The sequence below is a fragment of the Scyliorhinus canicula genome, chromosome 2, assembly GCF_902713615.1.
Source record: "Scyliorhinus canicula chromosome 2, sScyCan1.1, whole genome shotgun sequence".
In the NCBI taxonomy this organism is placed as follows: Eukaryota; Metazoa; Chordata; class Chondrichthyes; order Carcharhiniformes; family Scyliorhinidae; genus Scyliorhinus; species Scyliorhinus canicula.
In genome coordinates, this window is record NC_052147.1 from 36,546,426 (window position 1) to 36,566,617 (window position 20,192).

Sequence of the window (20,192 nt, forward strand, 5' to 3'; positions counted from 1 at the left end):
ATCCCCCTATCAAAATTACTCTGTTTGAGCCTTTTAAACTCCATGTATGTTTGACCAAATTCTTTCCTTAAATTTCTAAACCTTTGTCTGTAAACTTCAGGCACTAGTTCATATGCACCCAAGATGGATTTTTTCACCTCCTCATGCGTCCCAGATACCTCCTCCGGTAGTGATGCAAACACTTCACTTGCCGTACATACCAGCTTTGTTTGAATCAGTAATACCCACATGTCCTGTGGCCATTTCATATGTTTAGCTGCCTTCTCAAATGAAATGAAAAAGGCTTCTACCTCCTTCTCATCAAACCTTGACAATGTTTGGACGTATTTAAATAGATCCCCATCAAGCCTTCGACTTTGACACTCTTTCTCACTATCCTCATCACTATCATCCAACTGTACGTTCCCCTTTACGCCTGCCAGTTTTAACTGACTCATGTTTCATGGCCATTTTCTGAAGTTCAAACTCTCTCTCTGGGCGGAATTCTCCGCAAGGCCCGACGCCGTTGTGAAACCTGGAGAGGTTCACGACAGCGTCGGAAGACTCTCCCGGCCCCCTATTCTCCCCTACCCGGGGGGATAGGCGGGCCGTACCGGGAAACTCGGCAGCCGGGCCTTGTCCCTGGCTTCAAGGCCCGGCGCGCCAAGAATGACGCCACGGCGGAGCCTAATGACGTCAGCTGCGCGTGCGCGGGTTGGACAACTCACACCCGCGCATGCGCGGTTGCCGTCTTTCCCCTCAGCCGCCCCGCAAGACGTGGTGGCTTGAGCTTGCGGGGCGGCGGAGGGGAAAGAGTGCGTCCCCTTGAGACGCTGGCCCGACGATCGGTGGGCACCTATCGCGGGCCAGTCCCCTCCCGAGCACGGTCGTGGTGCTCGATCCCCGATCCGCCCCCCCCCCCCCCCAGGCCCCACACTTACCTGGCGCGCCATGTTCACGACGGACCCGACCAGGTGTGGTTGCCGCCGCCGCCCGGCCCACCCGGGTCGGAGAATCGCAGGTCGCCGTGAAAAACGACAGCCTGCGTTTCTCCGAGCGGCGTGTCGGAAAACCGGACACACCATTTTGGGGGGGGTGGGAGAATAGCGGGAGGTGCGGGAGCGGAGGTTTAAAACATGCAGTGAACATCTTAGCAAACAATTCAAATACAACCCCCAAAGAATACAACACTAAGTAATTCTTACTTTCGTTTTAACATCCATAAGACTTAAAGACACCTTTTAACAGAAAGACATCAGGCTTAACTTTACTACTGAAAACAGTTACCGCGTTTAAATCAGCAAATGGACACTCATAAGCTTGCAGAGATTCACACACATCCTGCTGTGATTGCAGCTTCTCCAAAACTAAAATGAAACCAAACCCACCCTGCACCAAAAACCCTAAAGCGAAAGTAAAAAGCTGACAGACAGCCCAGCTCAACCCAGTCTCTGACATCACTGCAGTAATAAACACCCATTTCTTAAAGGTACTCTCACTACAGATATTTATATACACACCCATTTATAAACCAATGGTTAACATAAAATGCTTAAGGATAGTCTTCGACTAAAAGTAATTTACAAAATTGTCGAGAAGGAAATGAGCTAGAGGTTTAGGAGAACTTTAAAAACTAGACAAGCATGACCAGTCAATTGATGAGGGAGAAAATAGAGTAAATGAGCAAAATATATAAAAACAGATTCCAAGACCTTCTACATCTATGTAAAACAGAAAAAAAATAACAAAAGTTAACATGCGTGCTCTAGATCCTGGAATATGAGAAATTATTGTGGGGAATGAGAAAGTGACAGACATTAAACAGATATTTTGTGTCTGCCATCACATTAGAAGATACAAAAACAGTGCAGAAATAGTGTGGAACGATGGGTCCAATGAAAGTAAATTAATATTAATAAAGAAAAAATACTGGAGAAATTAACTGGACAAAAGGTCAACAAATCCTATTGATCTGATAGCCTACATGCTATGATTCTAAAAATGATGGCTGCGGAGATAGTGGGTGGACTGTGATCTTCCAAATTCTCTCGATCAGTATTTTTCAAACTTTTTTTTCCTGGGACCTACTCTTACCAGACATCCGACCTTCATGGCCCATGCCGACGAACCTTTGTGCCACCATTTTCACTTACCTTTGAAGTTTTAAGGGTCTTAAACTTTCATTTGTCAGTATGTTCCTGCATATAACACACATGGGCTTTTCATCCTGATTCTATTGACATAATTAACAAATTAACAAAAGCCATACCTCAAGAAATCATCTTCATACTGCTTTGTTCCCGATTTCTGTTTCTTCTTAGTAGGTTGTTCACCAGAGGCCCTGGAGTTCTGTATACAGCTCTGATTTTCATTGTTTTGTCCTGCCGTGGACTCCCCTGGGCAATTCTCCCCAGCAGATTCAGTTGTGGCCTGTTTTATGTCTCTGGTCCTCACTTCCTTATGTCAAAACGATCCATCTTCAGTTCTTCAGAAGCAATTCTTGCTTGCTTGCAGCCAGAAAATGGAGGAATCCCTCCATCGTGATTTTGCGCCAAAAGTGTACATGCCGGATGTGTGATCTTCTCTCTGCCACCACTTCTGGCGGGAAGACTGCATCGTTCATATTGAAAAGCTGGTTGGGGCCAGCATTCTCGATTTAAAATCCAGTCGCGGCCGTTGGACACTTCTCCCGCGATCGGGAATACCGCAACCGATCGCTGCCCAAACCTGCTGACACCCGCCCATGACCACCCACGTGTTGTGACCAGCTGTTTAAAAAAACCCTGCTCTAGATTCTAGAATAGTCTCATTTGATTTGAAAGTAGCAAATGTAACAAAGAAGGAGGGAGAGAGAAAACAGGAAACTACAGGTCAGTTGGCCCAGCATCAGTTGTCAAGCAAATGCTGGGATCTATTATTAAGGAAGTGGTAATAGGGCACTTAATCATAATATGATTGGGCAGAGTTAGCATGGTTTGATGTAAAGGATAACATGTTTGACAAATCCATTTGCGTTTTCTGAGAATGTAACTAGAGGAGTAGAAAGAACATAGAAAACATAGAAAAATACAGCACAGAACAGGCCCTTCGGCCCAAAGATAAGGGGGGCTTGTGAATGTAGTATTTTCAGATTTAAAAAAGTTTTGAATAAGATATCAAACGAAAGATAAGGGCCGGGATTCTCCAGTATCTGGTGGGGCGGATCGTACCGGCACCAAGGAGTGGCGTGAACCACTCCAGCATCGGGCTGCCGTGAAAGTGCAGAATCCTCCGCACCTTCGGGGGCTAGGCCGGCGATGGAGTGGTTGGCCCGGCGCTGAAGGGCTTCCGACGGCCGGCGCGAGTTGGCACATGCGCAGGAGCGCCAGTGTTTTCCCAGAACCTATGGCAGAGCTTTACATAGGCCGGCGCAGAGGGAAAGAGTGCCCCCAAGGCACAGGCCAGCACGCAGTTCAGTGGGCCCCGATCGCGGGCCAGGCCAACGTGGCCCACCCCGCTCCCCGCCGGGGCCGGATCCCCCCCCCCCCCCCCCCCCCCGAGGACCCCTTAGGCTGCCCTCAGAGCCAGGTCCCGCCGGTACGGATCTGGTCTAATCCACGCCGGCGGGACTGGCCTAAAACGGGCAGCCGCTCTGCCCATCGGGGACTGGAGAATTGCGGGGGGGGGGGGGGCACTGCCAACCGGCACAGCGCGATTCCCACCCCCACCAAAAAACCTGCGCCGGAGAACTTGGTGGCGGGGCGGGAATTATGCTGCCCCCTGGCGGGGGTTGGTTCGGAGAATCACGCCCATGGGCTTGTGGGATTATGAGTAATTTATTAATTTGAATCCGAGAGTAGGAATAAGTAGATCACTTTCGGTTGACTGGTAGGATGCTGTAAGGACTGCTGCTGAAGCTGCAGCTATCTATTATCTATATTAATAAATTGGATGGAAGGCCTGGTGTAATGATATTTCCAGATTTACCGATCTAAAGATAGACAGGAATGCAAACTGTGAGAGGACACTGTTTGAATAAGTAAATAGATCATATATGTGATTCAACAAGGAGGTGCCAGATGGACTATAATATGGGAAAATGTGAGGTTAATTATTTTGGTAGGAAGAATAGAAAATATTTTTAAATGTGTTGTGAGGGATTTAGGTGTCCTTGTGCACAAAACACAAAGTTAACGTGGAAGTACAGCCAGTGGTAAGGAAGGAATGTTGGCCATTATAGCAAAAAAGCCTTGCTGCTATTGTTCAGACCTTGATGAGTCTCCACCTGGATTATGGTGTACAGTTTTGGTGTCTCTACCTAAAGAAGGATAGATTTGTCCTTGGAACTAGTGTAAGAAAGGTTCATTGCATTGATTCCTTGTATGAGAAAATTGCCCATAAGGGGCCATGGAGCAAAATGGTCCAAAGGTCTTTGCAGTTTAGAAGAATATGGGGTGATTTCATTAAAGCATAAAAGATTCTAAGAGGGCTTGACAGGGTTGATGCTGAGAGGCTGTTTTCCCCTGGCAAGAGAGGCTAGAATTAGGGAACATAATCTCAGGTAAGAGCCATTTAGGACTGAACTGAGAAAATATGAATCTTTGACCCCAGAGGGTGTGGAGGGTAAGTCATGGAACTTATTCAAGGCTAAGATTGATTTGATTTTTGAACTTTAAAGGGAATCAAAGATCTGGAGATTGGGCGGGAAAGTGAAGTTGAAGGGAAACATTAGCCATGACCTTATTAAATGATGCAATAGGCTTGAAAGGCTGTGTGATCTGCTTATATTTTTTATGGCATTACACTATGACGAGAGTAATGGGTTGTCGGAACTGCCGTCTTTCAGATAAGACATTAACCTGAGACTTTATCTGCCCTTTTATTTGGAGGTATTTCAAATTATTTTGATCAGCAGCACCAAAATTTTCCTCAGTGGCCTATATTTCAACCAGATAAGACCAAATTATCTGGTTATTAGGACATTGTTGTTTGTGGGAGCTTATTGTGAAAACATTGACTGCCATATTTCCTACTTTACATCAGCAATGTATATGCTTCAGTCCTGAGATCATGGAAGGTGTCAAATAAATGCAAATCTGTCTTTGAATCAGAAGAAGAAAAAAGCAAAGCAATAAATTGTATTAACTGCTGTCCTGATGCACTGTGCCACAAAATGCTGTGCTCCTTGATATATCCAATGCCAGCTGGCCCGTCGGTGAAAGGTGAAAGGCAATTAGAGTGCATACAAAAAAAGGGGGTGAGAGATTTCAACTGCACCATTTACAGTTTTTATCTATGATCCATGGAGGATGCTTCACCTGGCTGAGTGATTTAGAACCAGAAGATATAGAATAAGGGATAGGCTATTTAGGACTGAGGTGAGGAGGAATTTCTGCACTCAAGAGGGTGGTGAATCTTTGGAATTCTCTGCGCCAGAGGGCTGTGGAGGCTAAGTCACTGAGTATGTTCAAGACTGAGATTGAGCAATTTCTACATACTAAAAACATCAAGGGATCAGGGATTGAGCAGGAAAATAGTGTTGAATTGGAAGATCAGCCATGATCTAATTGGATGGCGGAATGGGCGTGAGGGGCTGAATGACCTACTTCTCCTATTTCTTATGTTATTCTTTGATGGGATGTGAGCATTGCAGGCAAGGCCAGCATTTGTTGTCCATCCTAATGGCCCTTGTACTGAGGCCATTTCAGAGGGCAGCTAAGAGTAAACCACATTGATGTTTAGTCTGGAGTCATGTAGGTCAACCCAAGAAAAGGCAACATATTTCCTTTCCTAAAGAACATGATTAAGCCAGATAGGTTTATATGCCTATGGTTTTATGGTCACCTTTACTAAGACTAGTTTCCAATTCCAGAATTATCAACTGAATTTAAATTCAACAAGCCAGCATGATGGCATTTGAACCCGTGTCCCTAGAGCCTCTAGATTACTAGCCCAGTGATTTAAGTTCAAGAACAGATTGCCTGCCTTTGTGACCTCTGCAGGGCACTGTGGTACAGAGGGATTAAATATTTTGCATTGATGATGAGGAAAAGGCCCCATTGTCCTTTCAATGTATAAACAGGATTCAAATTAAGTCCCTTCTGAGCAACTAGATTCTAAAATTGCTAGATTTGTAGGAATTTAATTAGAAGATGAATTAAATTCAATGCCAAATGAGTTGATAGATATTAGTACTTTCCTGGAAACTGTAAATTTGTGATCTAAGTTGAATACATTGAGTTAGGTAAGGACAAAATGTCTGAAGACTGCCATCTTGTATTATGGCAGTCCACAGCAGTTTTAGTGGTGTTTGTGGATTTGGAACATATCTCAGCTTCCTGTTTAGGAAGATCATCCAGTAAAATAATAACCAGATATTAAGCAATGAAAATTCCCAAACAAAATATTCTCAAGTCCATTTTATGATGTTGTAGTTGATGCATAAAAAGCTGTCTTGCATGTTCTTTTGTTGAACTACATATTCTTAACTTGTGATTCTGAATGCCTTGGATAAAAGTAAATCAGGAAGTGATTCTTTTCTTTCCAGAATGAGATTGCAGCATTGGATTTTGTTACCAAAATTGAAATTTTCTTATTTCTTGCAGATGATGAGTGCCCTGAAGTCTTTGAGAAACAGTGCTGCAAAGAAAAGAGCTAAACTGAGCAGCAGTGCGTCTGATGTTGAGAGTCCAGACTCAGCCCTTAAACTGGAACTTGGTGTGGATTCCACATCACGTACTTCATCGCCTTACATAAGCACTTACAGTGAAAGTGATGTTTACAGCCAGGAGTCTTTGACATCTCCATTGCCTTGCAGCCCCTGTGGCAAAAAAATAATGTAAGTAATAAAGTTGATAGTATTCAGTTTTACATGAGTTCCCAATATCTCCATTGTGACACTAATAATGCAAATACACTGTCAATTTTTTTTTCCAGAGTGTTAACTTAGTTTTCACAGAAATTAATAATACCTAAAGGATTGCATAACGCAGTAAAAAAATTATATCAGTATCTTGTCACATTTTATCTTACCATTTCATTTCACTTTTTTATTGTTTATTTTCCAGTTTCCAATTAAAATTGTGTTTTAGCCTAAAAGATTACATAGAATTTACAGTGCAGAAGGAGGCCATTCGGCCCATCGAGTCTGCACCGGTTCTTGTAAAGAGCATCCTACCCAAGGTCAACACCTCCACCCTATCCCCATAACCCAGTAACCCCACCCAACACTAAGGGCAATTTTGGACACTAAGGGCAATTTAGCATGGCCAATCCACCTAACCTGCACATCTTTGGACTGTGGGAGGAAACCGGAGTACCCGGAGGAAACCCACGCACACACGGGGAGGATGTGCAGACTCTGCACAGACAGTGACCCAAGCCGGAATCGAACCTGGGACCCTGGAGCTGTGAAACGATTGTGCTATCCACAATGCTACCGTATTGGCTGGATATCTCTCCTCCACTTTCCCAAGGGTACTGAGGCCAATTGTATTAGCCTCTGCTGCCACCCCTGCTGAATTAAACTAATTTAATAGCAAACAGCAATCAAACCTGTCCTGGTCTGCGTTTCAGTTCCAACTAGCCAAACATGTGGATGCAACAAACATTATTGTAATGGGCCTTACCGTGTTCTGCTCATCCACTTTTTCCATTGGTCTTTGCTTTATTTTTATTTTTGCTTAATATCCTTGTTTCATTTTTATCTATTATTCCTCTAGTTTAATTATTTTATAATCTCCTCAATCTCCAGCTTTGTAAAACGTTCTGACCAGTTCATTGTGAAAACGTTGCAGTAGCAATGTGATAATTATTTAACGCTATGTTTAAATTATTTTGGGGCATCATGGTGGAGGAGTGGTTAGCACTGCTGCCTGTGGCACTGAGGGCCCACCTTCGATCCCAGCCCCGGGTCATTGTCTGTCAGGAGTTTGCATATTCTCCCCGTGTCTACGTGGGTTTCATCCCCACAACCCAAGATGTGCAGATTAGGTGGATTGGCCACACTACATTGCCCCTTTAAATGAGTATCAATCGAATGGCGGAGCAGACTCGATGGGCCGAATGCCCTAATTCTGCTTCTATGTCTTATGGTCTAATCATTTTATTAGTTATTAAGTTTAAATGAATACCTCTTTGATATATATTTTAAAACTTCTGCATTGATCTTTCAAACTTGTGCTTGATTGTGGTTTCAATAGGTCTGATGGTTGTTCCCAATTAGGATCCAAACCACGCCATGGTCAGATACCATCGGGAAAAGCCAAGCCGTCTCCAGTAGAGTACAGCCCCATCTCGGGTACCACCTTTTAAAATTCATTATTTTCAAAGAAATTGCTAGGCAATTCAAAGGTGTAATATAGGCTCCATAATGTATTTATTGCACCATTTCATTTAATTAAAGCAAACTTGTAGGAAACTCAGAAAACTGCGTCATATTGCAATATATATCTGAAGATATTGCTCATTTAGTCACTAGCACACAATCTTTGAAACTTGAGCTCAATGTTTAACTTAATCTGTCTGGCAAGATGTCACCTATTTTACCACCCTGTCCAATTTTGTGCTGTATTGAACTTAAATGGGTAATTCTGGCACCCAATCCAAATGTTCCCTGCATCTGCTGGCAGATTAGGTTATAGTTGAGTTTCTGTTTCAGTAATGTTTTGGTGTGTACATGTGTACCTTTGATTTGCTGCCTCATTTTGCTAATTTTATTTCCTTCCTCTCCACATGAATTGAGAGTATTTCCTCAGTCACCTGTGTGACCATTTGTAATGGACGCTGCACAAGAGTATTGGTAGGCTGTTGGTTGTGGGGAGGATAACATCTTGATTGCCCTGTTCTCAGCCAATATTCATGTGTTCTCATGCTTCTTTCTTCGTTTATTTACCTTTGCTATCTGCCCTTTTCCAGCAGGAAACACTGAATTGTGACGAGGAACAGGAGCCTTGGCCTTGAAGCCTTTTTTAACATGTCCATACAGATATCAGCTAATCCAGTACAGAATAGAAATCACACCTTAACATATTTTGGGTCTTTATCAGGCAGCACTTTCATCCACTAGGTTATTGAAACTGCAGTCCCTGTCCCCAATGTTCCCTCCTGCCTTGTTTTCCTCACTATACATGACAACGGCCTGTATTCTTTGTTAGTAATGACAGCAAATGTTCATCACCGTTACTCCTCTGAAATTAACATCAACATCTGCAGTCTACACATAAACAGTTAAACAAGAAATTCAAAAGATTTTTGAAAATTCATTCATGAGTGTCGTTGGCAAGATCGGAATTTATTGTTCATGTCTAATTGACCTTGCAACAACTTTTTTTCTACCATTGAGTGGCCCGTTAGGCCATTTCAGAAGATAGTTAAGAATCTACCACATTGCTCTTATGTGTCCAATGCAGGTCAGTCATGTGTAGGCCAGATTGAGTATGGATGGTGAATTTCCTTCCCTTAAGGACATTAGTGAACCAGATTGATTTTTATGACAATCGATAATTTCATGGCCACCATTACTGATGCTAGATTTTTGATTCCAGATTTATTTGATTAGCTGAATTTAAATTCCCCAACTGCCATAGAGAAATTTTAACTCGAGTCCCTGGCCTCGCAATTGCACATGCTGGCAAACCCCATAAGATGCTAACATTGATTCTAAGCTTCTCTTTATTGTTTACTGTTGAAGTAACCGCAAACCGCAATCAAGTAGAAATGACTGAACTGATAAGACCTTTTTTGCACTATTAGCCTTTCTGCGAAAAACCCTCAGGAAATTTTACACCTTGTTAAATGGAATGTAGCAATGTTTTTAATGGAGTACTATGTTTATTATTACTACTGGACGGTTTTACTGACCCTGATAAATTAATTCTATATTTGTGGAATGTCAAATTTCTCCACCATGATAAAAATTCGTTATTATGATTTGTTTTCAAAGTTTGTTAATGATATTTTGCCTTCTACCTGAATCCCACAAGTGTGTTCCAACCACCATTTTTGCTCTCTCTAAAACTTTAATCAAAAGTGAAAAATTCAGTACCTTTTATTTCCTGGTTTGGTGTCTGTGAGAATACTTCAACTTGACTGCTTATCCTGCTTGATGACATTATTGTTGCTGGATGCCACCGAAAGGTTCCACTTGACTTAGCAGTAGATTCAAACTGATGACGGGAAAGGAAACTCATTCTACTCTTCTGTTCATTTCCACCAAATCTATTGTAGACATATCTGTTGCCAAAATGCATTTGTATGCAAAATAACAAGATAATGTCATGTTTCTATGGAGACAGACTGCAGTTCAGATAGATTGGAGGGGAATTAGTTGGTAAATAGCATTAAGCGCTGGAGAGGGGTTTTTAGGATGAGGTAGGTTGCTAGGTTGGTTGATTTAACAAAAGATTTACTGGGTACGCAGAAGAGAAACAACTTTCACAACTGCATGTGATTTAATTCTTGAGTGAAGTACCCACAAAACCACAACCAAACTCAACTTTTCTTATTTCTTTACAATTGACAGTGGTGAAGAAACAATATTCGAACCTAGTCTAAATTTGTTTATGAAGTTTTACCAGTATTAAAAACCAACTTCGAGTAGTCGCAGTGAGGAGGTGGTAGATTCTGGTTTCTTTATAGAAATATATTTAATTTGTATTGCATTTAATGTACATGGAGCACGAAATATAAACCTATTTGGGTTAAGGAATATAAATCTTGTATTGATAAATGTTAAGCAAGTAAGCGGAGCACAGTTTTGGTGATACTTCTAGCATTGTTCTTAGTACTTGATAACATCTGGTTATCAGAGTGCTTCCTATTGGTTCTTGCCTGTAATATGTCCCTTTGATTAGCTTCTGATCTGCAATGTGTGTAGTAAGTAAAGGATGGCTCACATTAGGCAACAATTTCATAATTCTGAGGAGCTTTATTATCATTACTGTGGAATGTTGCATGGTATTTATAAGAAAGGGGAAAATACCCTAGAAGTGAAAACAACTTAAAAATGATGCCTGTGTTAATAGCCCTTTTTTTAAATAACAGGAGTAACTTTCCGTGATAGAACGACCTCTGATGTGAGCATTGTTGGTCAACGCATGACTTATGGAAATGGAATTGCAGATTCAGAAGAGGAGAAACCAATTGAAGTATCCCACTCTAGCTCTCTCTCTAAATTTCAATCCAAGGAACATCAAAAAAACATAACTAGTAATAAATCTACAAGAGGTTAGTATAGTTATTCATACAAGATACTTTTCATATAAATTAATAGATGTTTAATTTGTCATGTATACTATTGTTACATAACTACCTAACTACTTATAGTGCTAAATGGCTGTGAGTAATTGGAATGGTTAATTAGCACTTTTTATCTATGAGATTATAACTAAGTCTTTGCTTTAACAATGCATCCTGATCCACAATATTATTGTTCAGTGTGTGCACTTTGGATTCTGGCAACAATTTCTGGGAACTGTTTAAAGACCTCCTTAACCTATGAGCGTGTAGTGTTATGTGAAACTAACCATTTCATGAAATCCTAAATTAGTTTTGTAGAACCCAAGTAATCGTTGCCCATTTTGAAAATTTAAAATTGCTTTTCAAAATGTAATGAGATGCCTATTACTAAGACATGAAGCTGAATTGTGATCCCATCATCAAAATTGCACAATTCTATAAATATTTTATTGTGTTCTAAATAGTTGGATATCAGGATACTGCAGATTACACAGATGAAATTGTAAAGTAGATTAAGCTAAATGGAATGATGAATAATATGTAATTTATGGATCAATTCAATTTTTAAAAAAAATAAACATTTCCTTTTGAAAATGCTTTAGAATTATATATTAGCAAAAAGTACTACAATGAAAAGAAGTTATGCAAAATATTTCTTTGGAAAGAATTGCAGTTGATTTCATGAAATTAAAACTGCCTGTACTAAAAGATGGGCATAATTTTAGAATACAACTTGTTTCATGATTAAACATCTCATTGAAAATATTCACTCCATTTCAATATTGTTGCTATAAATGAGGTATTGTATCAATATCTGCATATTCTCAGCAATTTAATTTCATTAGATCTCAAAGGATTTAATAAGGTTACCATCGCTCTTGAAAATCTGTATTTTTGAAATTTTGCCCTTTCTTGTTTATTGCATTGTTGGGTACGCACAGGATATTCTGTTGAGTTCGGTGTTACCTTCCACTTCCATGAGCAGATTGGACAGGGATGGGGGGGGTGATTCCTACTGGGTGTCAGGGTCGATGTGTGCACCCACTTTTCCGTTTTTCACCTCGTTAATTATGCATCAAAAAGAAGCTCGATGAATCTTTTGGCAGGCCAGGCAGTCCACCTCACTGTTACCGCGAGGGGAGTGAAGATTCTGCCGCCATATTTAAACAGCCTCTACACAGACATTCTCTCCTTGCAGGCCAGGGCTGAACATCGCATTACCACAGCAACCAAGCACAACAAAGTCTCAACTCAACAGTTCAGCCAGGCCTCCCTAGGGATTATCCTTCAGGCTCTCCAGGAAAAGTGGAAGGTTCTCTTTCTGAAGGATGGGAGAAAGAGGTCCTTCCACTTGACCACACCAGCCGGCGAAGTTTGTCACCAGGGAAGTCGGCACCTATGCCACTCAAAAAAGGACTGTCCTGCAGTGCAGAAAAGGAATGAATGATCCAATGCGCTCTGCCAGGGTAAGTGAAACTTCTCACTCCAAACTTTCATGAGGGCATCAGGTAGTCTACATTTTAGAGCCCACACGGATGTCACATACTGATAGCAGATTGGACTTCAGCACTGCATGTGTGCGAGCCACTTTTAAAATCTCCCATCTTTGTAAGATCCTGCGCAAACTGTGTATTAATCCCTTACAGGGAAGGACACAACAGCCATGCATACATCTGAAATACCTATTCATCCACAGTCGTCACAGTCAATCCACCTGTCTTTATGCAGGACAAGGTCACCCACAACTGATGGGAGACAGGCAAAGACTGCATTTAGATTTTACATTTATTGTCATGTGTAGTGAGATACAGTGAAAAATATTGTTCTGCATACAGTCCAGACAGATCATTCCAGACATGAAAAACAGAGGACATACGATTGATACACAATGTAAATACATAGATATCGGGTGAAGCATACGGAGTGTAGTACTACTCAGTAAAGAAGATGCGTGGAGAGATCAGTTCAGTCCATAAGAAGGTCATTCAGGAGCCTGGTAACAGCGGGGAAGAAGCTGTTTTTGAATCTGTTAGTGCGTGTTCTCAGACCTTTGTATTGTTTGCCTGATGGAAGAGGTTGGAATAGAGAATAACCCTGGAGGGGTCTTTGATTATGCTGCCCGCTTTCCCAAGGCAGCGGGCCTGCCTAGTCAATCACTAATTATCTCTTCTCTCTATTCCAGTCACACCCAGAAAAGGTGGAGGAAGACTTACAGTGAACACCTCAGATGAGGAGGTGGAGAAACATTCACGGCATTCATCTGCACCCTCCACTATTGCAGCTATATGCACCTTGATCTGTCCTTATTCTAGAAGAAGCTCTGGGTAACAATCTAGTGATTCCTCAGCAGGCGGAGACAGTGACAGCCGAGATATCTGACACTCTGAGGGGTGCTGGAGACCAGACACCTGCTATGTCTTGAATCTGATGACAAGCCTTGGCAACCAGCTCCGAGAGAAAGGTTGCAAATAAAAGGACAGGCAGGGGAACATCAGGCAGACTAGACTGGAACGATAGGTGGATGAGTTAAGCCACATTGTCTGATGTCATGGCTCTGGCATTCAAGCGCATTGCAGACTCTAGGGGAAGAATGGTGGCTGCCTCGAAGACCCAAGGCCAGCAGTTATTGGCAGATTTGCACTCGGGCCTGCACAACATTGCTCTAGTTATGGGCAGCGCATTCCAGCAGTGGCCAGGTGAGAGGGGGGCAGGACACTTCAATCTCTCTCCAGATACTACTTTTCCTTAAGGAATCAGGTAGGGGGGGCCCTTGGCACCCATAGCGGGGGAGGATCACCAGCCAGACACCCAGGGAGCATTCAGCCAAACATTCCAAGGGCATCCTGCTGTTCCAGATCCCATCTGTCTGTGACCTGATCAACTTCAGTTGGCCAGGGCAAGGAGGACGGACCTGCCCCAGAGCAGCAGACCCTTAGCAGACTGGGTCCCTCAAGACCTTGGCTCCAGACGAATCCACCAAAGTTATCTCAGAAAAGAGAGCATAGCAGTCAGCAGGCTGCCTTTACCTTGCTGCAGATGTCAGGGCTGTACCTAGACATAGTGGTTGAGCTGGAAAAATTAAAAGTTTTGAATGCACAATGGTGACATGGGTGTTCGTTCACTGTGCATAACCTCCGCCAATATAAATATATTTTGCATATGTCCCTCGCTAAGCCTCAAGTTATAAATGGCAAATTAATGTGATGCCAGGTCCCATGTTCATTCAAAGGTACAAATGACAAACCCCCTCCTGCCCGACATTATCTCCCACCTTGTCCTTCATTTTGGATTTTTATAGTAACTTGTTTGCAGTGTTAATGTAAGCCTACTTGTGACACTAATAAAGATGATTTATTTAATTCAATCTAACTCAATCTCATCACAGTGACTCACCTTTTTTTGCATATCAGAGACATCTGTATGAAACTGATAGTTAAGACAAAAGTAACCCTTGCACCTGAGCAAATATTTTATTTTATTGTGACCTCCATGAGAATTGCACATCAATGTTGTTGATTATCCTGATGCTGTTGCATGTAAGTCTGTAGTTTATGAATATTATACGTATTTGTTGTGACCAAGGGTGCAGTTTTTCCACCCAAATGTACTTTGCAACGGCATTTATTTTGTGACTGAGGTTTTGGTTAAAGTTGTATTTATTGTCGAGCACATGCCTCCCTACAATGTAATTTTGCCTCTGTGTTTAAGGCTGAATATTATTTCATCGTCAAGCACCATAGTTTTTCATGCCTCCCTGCAGTGTAATTTTGCCTCCGTGTTTAAGGCTGAATATTATTTCCTTTCTTAGTCCACAATCTTCCATGCATGACGCAGAGCAATCGATGTTGGTTCCACTTGGTGACATCGCACATGCCGAGATGGCAATAATTCTGTGCTATCAGAGATGTGCGGTCATCCTGATGAACCCATCCAATTATTTGTGAGCATAGCAGTTTTTTCCTGTTCGGCTGCCTAGTGATGCTTCATGGAATCTCTCTGTGAAATAACAGCACAAATCTATATTTAATTAATGGCATGAATGTGCACTCATTGACTTAGAGCGCCTAAAAATTATTAACATTTGTGAGATAGACAATATCGAAGACTGTAATGGTACGAAAGTGATGCTCCGGCACATCTATAGAATGCTCAGCAGTATCGATAAAGGGAATAAGTTATCATTGACTGCTGTGTCAAAACTGACTGGGCTGCATCTCTCCCAAATGCCAAGACAATGCAGAACTTAAACTTGGCAGTTTTCTGACAAATGTGGGGTAATGAGTGATGGTCAACAATCTCAATGGTCCTGTTCACCCACTCTCTGTGATAACTTAACTTTGGGTGCTTGCTGTCATCAGATTACTAAGTCCTGATGTCTGATGGCACCTTGCAACTCAGTGTCAAGATGCAGCCCCTATGAATCGTGCATGAGAGTTTCTCCATGTCTCCCTTTGGCAGAACATCCCTTTTTTGCAACACTAGGTTGTGAAGGGCACCGAAAATTACAATGAAGCAGACACTTTCTATGGTGGATGTTGGAAAGCCCTACCTGAGCAGTCCAAACACATGAAATGCATGACCAATAATCTACTCTATTAAGGACTGTATGTGCAGCAATGTATCTCTGAGATGCACTCCGTAGATGACAAACAGCCATCATTCGCAATGTCACAAGGAGGCAACACTTTTAAGCACCAAGTTCCCTTGGACATCTCTGGCTCTTATGTTTTGAGTGACTCAAAATATAGAAGTTGTGTGCGCTCCCTGGGTACCTAGCACAAACATGCATGACCTGGTTCCTGTGATTGTAAATTAGCTCAAAGTTCAGAGTGAAATCCTTTTCTATTAATGAACCTCAGCTGCCAGGATGATCTCAAGGACACGTGTGTGTAGTCAATGGCGCTCTGCACTTGTGGAAAGCCTGAGACTGCAGCGAATTGTAGCTCTGGCAGCCTGGCTTGTCTCGTTTAAGTGGAACTGCACGGGTGAGCTTTATTGAAAAAGGTATCTGTCACCTCCCTTATGCATTTGTGTAGCAGATTGTGAGATACCACAAAGGTCCTGGCTGGAGTCCTGGAAGGATCCACAGGCAAAAAAGTTCAGTGCAGCGGTTATCGGCATTGCATCCTCTTCAAGTCCATGTGGTGTGAATTCCTCACAGAGAATGTGACAAATATTTGTTCATCTCCATGTATGCGCTACATCTTCTGTGGACACCTGATTACGCCAAATGGTTTTGAGGATGTGGCCCCTACCTATTGGCATGCTTGTCTTCCTGTGGCCTCGTTGGCTCTTGTTCCTGTGTGACGGTCTTCCCTTAACTATGCCAGTTGGCAACTGGCCTTTTTTTCTCATTCTATTCAAAGCTACCAAGAAGGCAGCGTTGCCTGCATTCTACACTCCCACTTGACCCAGTGAATGGACACAATTGAGCAATCAGTGGGAGTTCTGTGGAATGCTCTCTGTCCATAAAAAAGGCCCTTAACTTTCCCTCAGTCTGCAAATCCTGGAGAATGACAAATTGTTGATCTTTCCCCTCAGGTGGGACCTCGGCGCCGTGAGGCAGCAGTGCTAACCACTGCACCACCATGCTGCCCAAAGTGACTGCACATTCACAACAATAGTCTTAAATTGGGCCAAAAGACTTAAATCATAGGAGCGACTGTCGGCCTTGCATTGTTTGTCCTCCTGTGGCCTTGGCAATAACTATGGATATCAGGCAACACGGTGGCACAGTGGTTAGCACTGCGACCTCCCGGTGCCGAGGTCCCAGGTTCGATCCCGGCTCTGGGTCACTGTCTGTGTGGAGTTTGTACATTCTCTCCATATTTGTGTGGGTTCCGCCCCCACAACCCAAAAGATGTGCAGGGTAGGTGGATTGGCTATGCTAAATTGCCCCTTAATTGGAGAAAAATGAATGAATTGGGTATGCTAAATTTAAAAGGAACAAAACAACTATGGATATCTAGTTCCTGAATTTATGTCCTGACTGCAAGAATGGTGTCTTGAATGCCATGACCAGTGCACTGGGGGCATGTAGACTTATAGACCCCCTGCTGCTATTGTGCAGCAGATGTGCACATTGAATTTTGAACCCAACATCTACTCTGACATGCCTCGGTAAGGATCAGATGTCAATAAACACCATATGCACCACAGTAACTAAATGTAATGGATTGCTGCCTGAATGCACAGCGTCAGTCAAGGAGCAAACCTCATTCATTGTACATTAGACCCTCAAGTCCAGCACTCAGCCATGCTCTCCATAGTTTGAATAGGACAATAATAGGTTTCCCTTTCAATTGGCCAGGATTTGCTGTACTGAACCCTTTTCACAAGCCTAGAGACCCCTCCCCTACTGATTTTTTTCCAGCTTGTTTTTCGAACTGCATAATTGTAAAGTGAGTTGGAAAATGGTGTTGCTGCCCTTCATCTGGGAGACGGGCTTCTAACCTCCCCCTATTTAAAAATTCATTTTACTGGATGTGGGCATCGCTGGTTAGGCCAGTATTTATTGCCCATCCCAAGTTGCCCTTCAAAAGGTGTTGGTGAATTGCCTTCTTGAACCACTGCAGTCTTTGAGGTGTAGGTACACCCACTGGGCTGTTAGGGAGGGAGTTACAGGATGTTGCCCCAGTGACAGTGAAGGAGTGGTGATATATTTCAAAGTCAGGGTGGTGAGTGACTTGTTGGTGAACCTCCAGGTGGTGGGGTTCCCAGGTATCTGCTACTCTTGTCCTTCTAGATGGTTGTGGGTTTGGAAGGTGTTGGCTAAAGAACTTTACTGAGTTACTGCCATGCATTTTGTCGATGGTACACATGGCTGCCAATGTTCATCAGTGGTGGAGGGTTTGAATGTTTGTGGAAAGGGGAGCAATCAAACGGGCTGCTTTGTCCTGGATGGTGTCGAGCTTCTTGAGTGTTGTTGGAGCTGCGCTCAGCCAGGCAAGTGGAGAGTATTCCATTACACTCCTGACTTTTGACTTGTAGATGGTGGACAGGCTTTGGGGGGTCAGGAGGTGAGTTACTCGCCGTAGGATTCCTAGCCTTTGACCTGCCCCGGTGTATTGTGGCTAGTCTAGTTCAGATTCTGATCAATGGTAACCCACAGGATGTTGATTATGGGGGAATTCAGCGATGGTAATGCCATTGAATGTCATGGGGCGGTGGTTAGATCCTCTCTTGTAGGAGATGGTCATTGTGTGGCACTTGTGTGGAGCAAATGTAACTTGCTACTTGTCAGCCCAAGCTAATTTAATGTTTCAAATTTATTTTTTAATGCTCTTTATTGTCACAAGTAGGCTTACATTAACACTGCAATGAAATTACTATGAAAAGCCCCTAGTCGCCACATTCCGGCGCCTGTTCGGGTACACAGAGGGAGAATTCAGAATGTCCAAATTATCTAACAGCACATTTTGTGGGAGGAAACCAGAGCGCCTGGAGGAAACCCACGCAGACACAGGGAGAACATGCAAACTCCGCACAGTGACCCAAGCCGAGAATCGAACCAGGGACCCTGGCGCTGTGAAGTAACAGTGCTAACCACTGTACTACTGTGTCGCCCCATATATGCCGCCTGGATATTGTCCAGGTCTTGCTGCATTTGGATATAGACTGCTTCATTATCTGAGGAGTCACAAATGGTGCTGAACATTGTGCAGTCATCTGCAAACATCCCCACTTCTGATCTTATGAGTCAGGTGTGTAATGGAATACTCTCCACTTGCCTGGCTGAGCGCAGCTCCAAAAACACTCAAGAAGCTCGACACCACCCAGGACAAAGGTCATTGATGTAGCAGCTGAACATGGTTAGGCCTCGGACACTACCCTGAGGAACTCCTGCAGTGATGTCCTGCAGTTAATATGATTGACCTCAACCACCACAACCATGTTCCTTTGTGCCAGGTATGACTCCAACCAGCGGAGAGTTTTCCCCCTGATTAACTCCCAGTTCAGCTAGGGCTCCTTGATGCCATACTCTGTCAAATGCTGCCCTGATGTCGAGCAGTCACTCTCACCTCTGGCATTCAGCACTTTTGACAATGTTTGACCCAAGGCTGTAATGAGTTCAGGAGCTGAGTGACCCTGGCGGAACCCAAACTGAGCATCTGTGCACTGAGTATTGCTGAGTAAGTGCTGCTTGATAGCACTGTTGATGACTCCTTCTATCACTTTGCTGATGATGGAGAGTAGACTGATAGGGCAGTAATTGGCTGGGTTGGATTTGTCCTGTTTCTTGTGTACAGGACACACCTGGGCAATTTTCCACATTGCTGGATAGATGCAGTGTTGTAGCTGTACTGGAACAGCTTGGCTAGGGGTGCGGCAAGTTCTGGAGCACAAGTCTTCAGTACTAGTGCTGGGATATTGTCAGCGCCCATAGCCTTTGCAGTATCCAGCACCTTCAGCCGTTTCATGATCTCACATGGAGTGAATCGTATTGGCTGAAAACTGACATCTGTGATGCTGGGGAGCTCTGGAGGAGACCGAGATGGATCATCCACTCGGCACTTCTGGCTGAAGATTGTTGCGAATGCCTCAGCCTTGTCTTTTGCACATATATGCTGGACTCCTCCATCATTGAGGATGGGAATATTTGTAGAACCTCCTCCTCCAGTGAATTGTTTAATTGTCCACTGCCATTTCTGGCTGGATCTGGCAGGACTACAGAACCTAGATCTGACGCATTTGTTGTGGAATTGCTGAGCTCTCTGTATTACTTGCTGCTTACGCTGTTTGGCACACAAGTAGTGCTGTGTCGTAGCTTCACCCAGGTCGACACCTCATTTTCTGTATGCCTGATGATGTTCCTGGCATGCTCTCCTGCACTCTTCATTGAACCAGGGTTTATTCCTTGGCTTGGTGGTAATTGTAAAGTGGGGAATATGCCGGGCCATTAAGTTTTAGATTGTGGTTGAAAACAATCCTACTGCTGCTGATGGCTCACTGAATGCCCAGTCTTGAGCTGCCACATCTGCTCGAAGTCTATCCCA

At 43.2% G+C, this 20,192-nt stretch overlaps 1 protein-coding gene across 5 annotated transcripts in view; it reads left to right on the forward strand.

Annotated features, from left to right (window-relative positions):
* The window catches only part of LOC119952464 (TOG array regulator of axonemal microtubules protein 1), a 173,248-nt gene that overhangs the window by 99,254 nt on the left and 53,802 nt on the right, over positions 1 to 20,192 (forward strand). For all 5 annotated transcript variants that reach the window (XM_038776256.1, XM_038776270.1, XM_038776264.1 and 2 more), the window contains 3 exons: positions 6,564 to 6,796; positions 8,160 to 8,257; positions 11,002 to 11,184. In XM_038776256.1, coding sequence (XP_038632184.1) covers positions 6,564 to 6,796; positions 8,160 to 8,257; positions 11,002 to 11,184 — 514 coding nt within the window. The remainder of the gene's footprint in view (positions 1 to 6,563; positions 6,797 to 8,159; positions 8,258 to 11,001; positions 11,185 to 20,192) is intronic.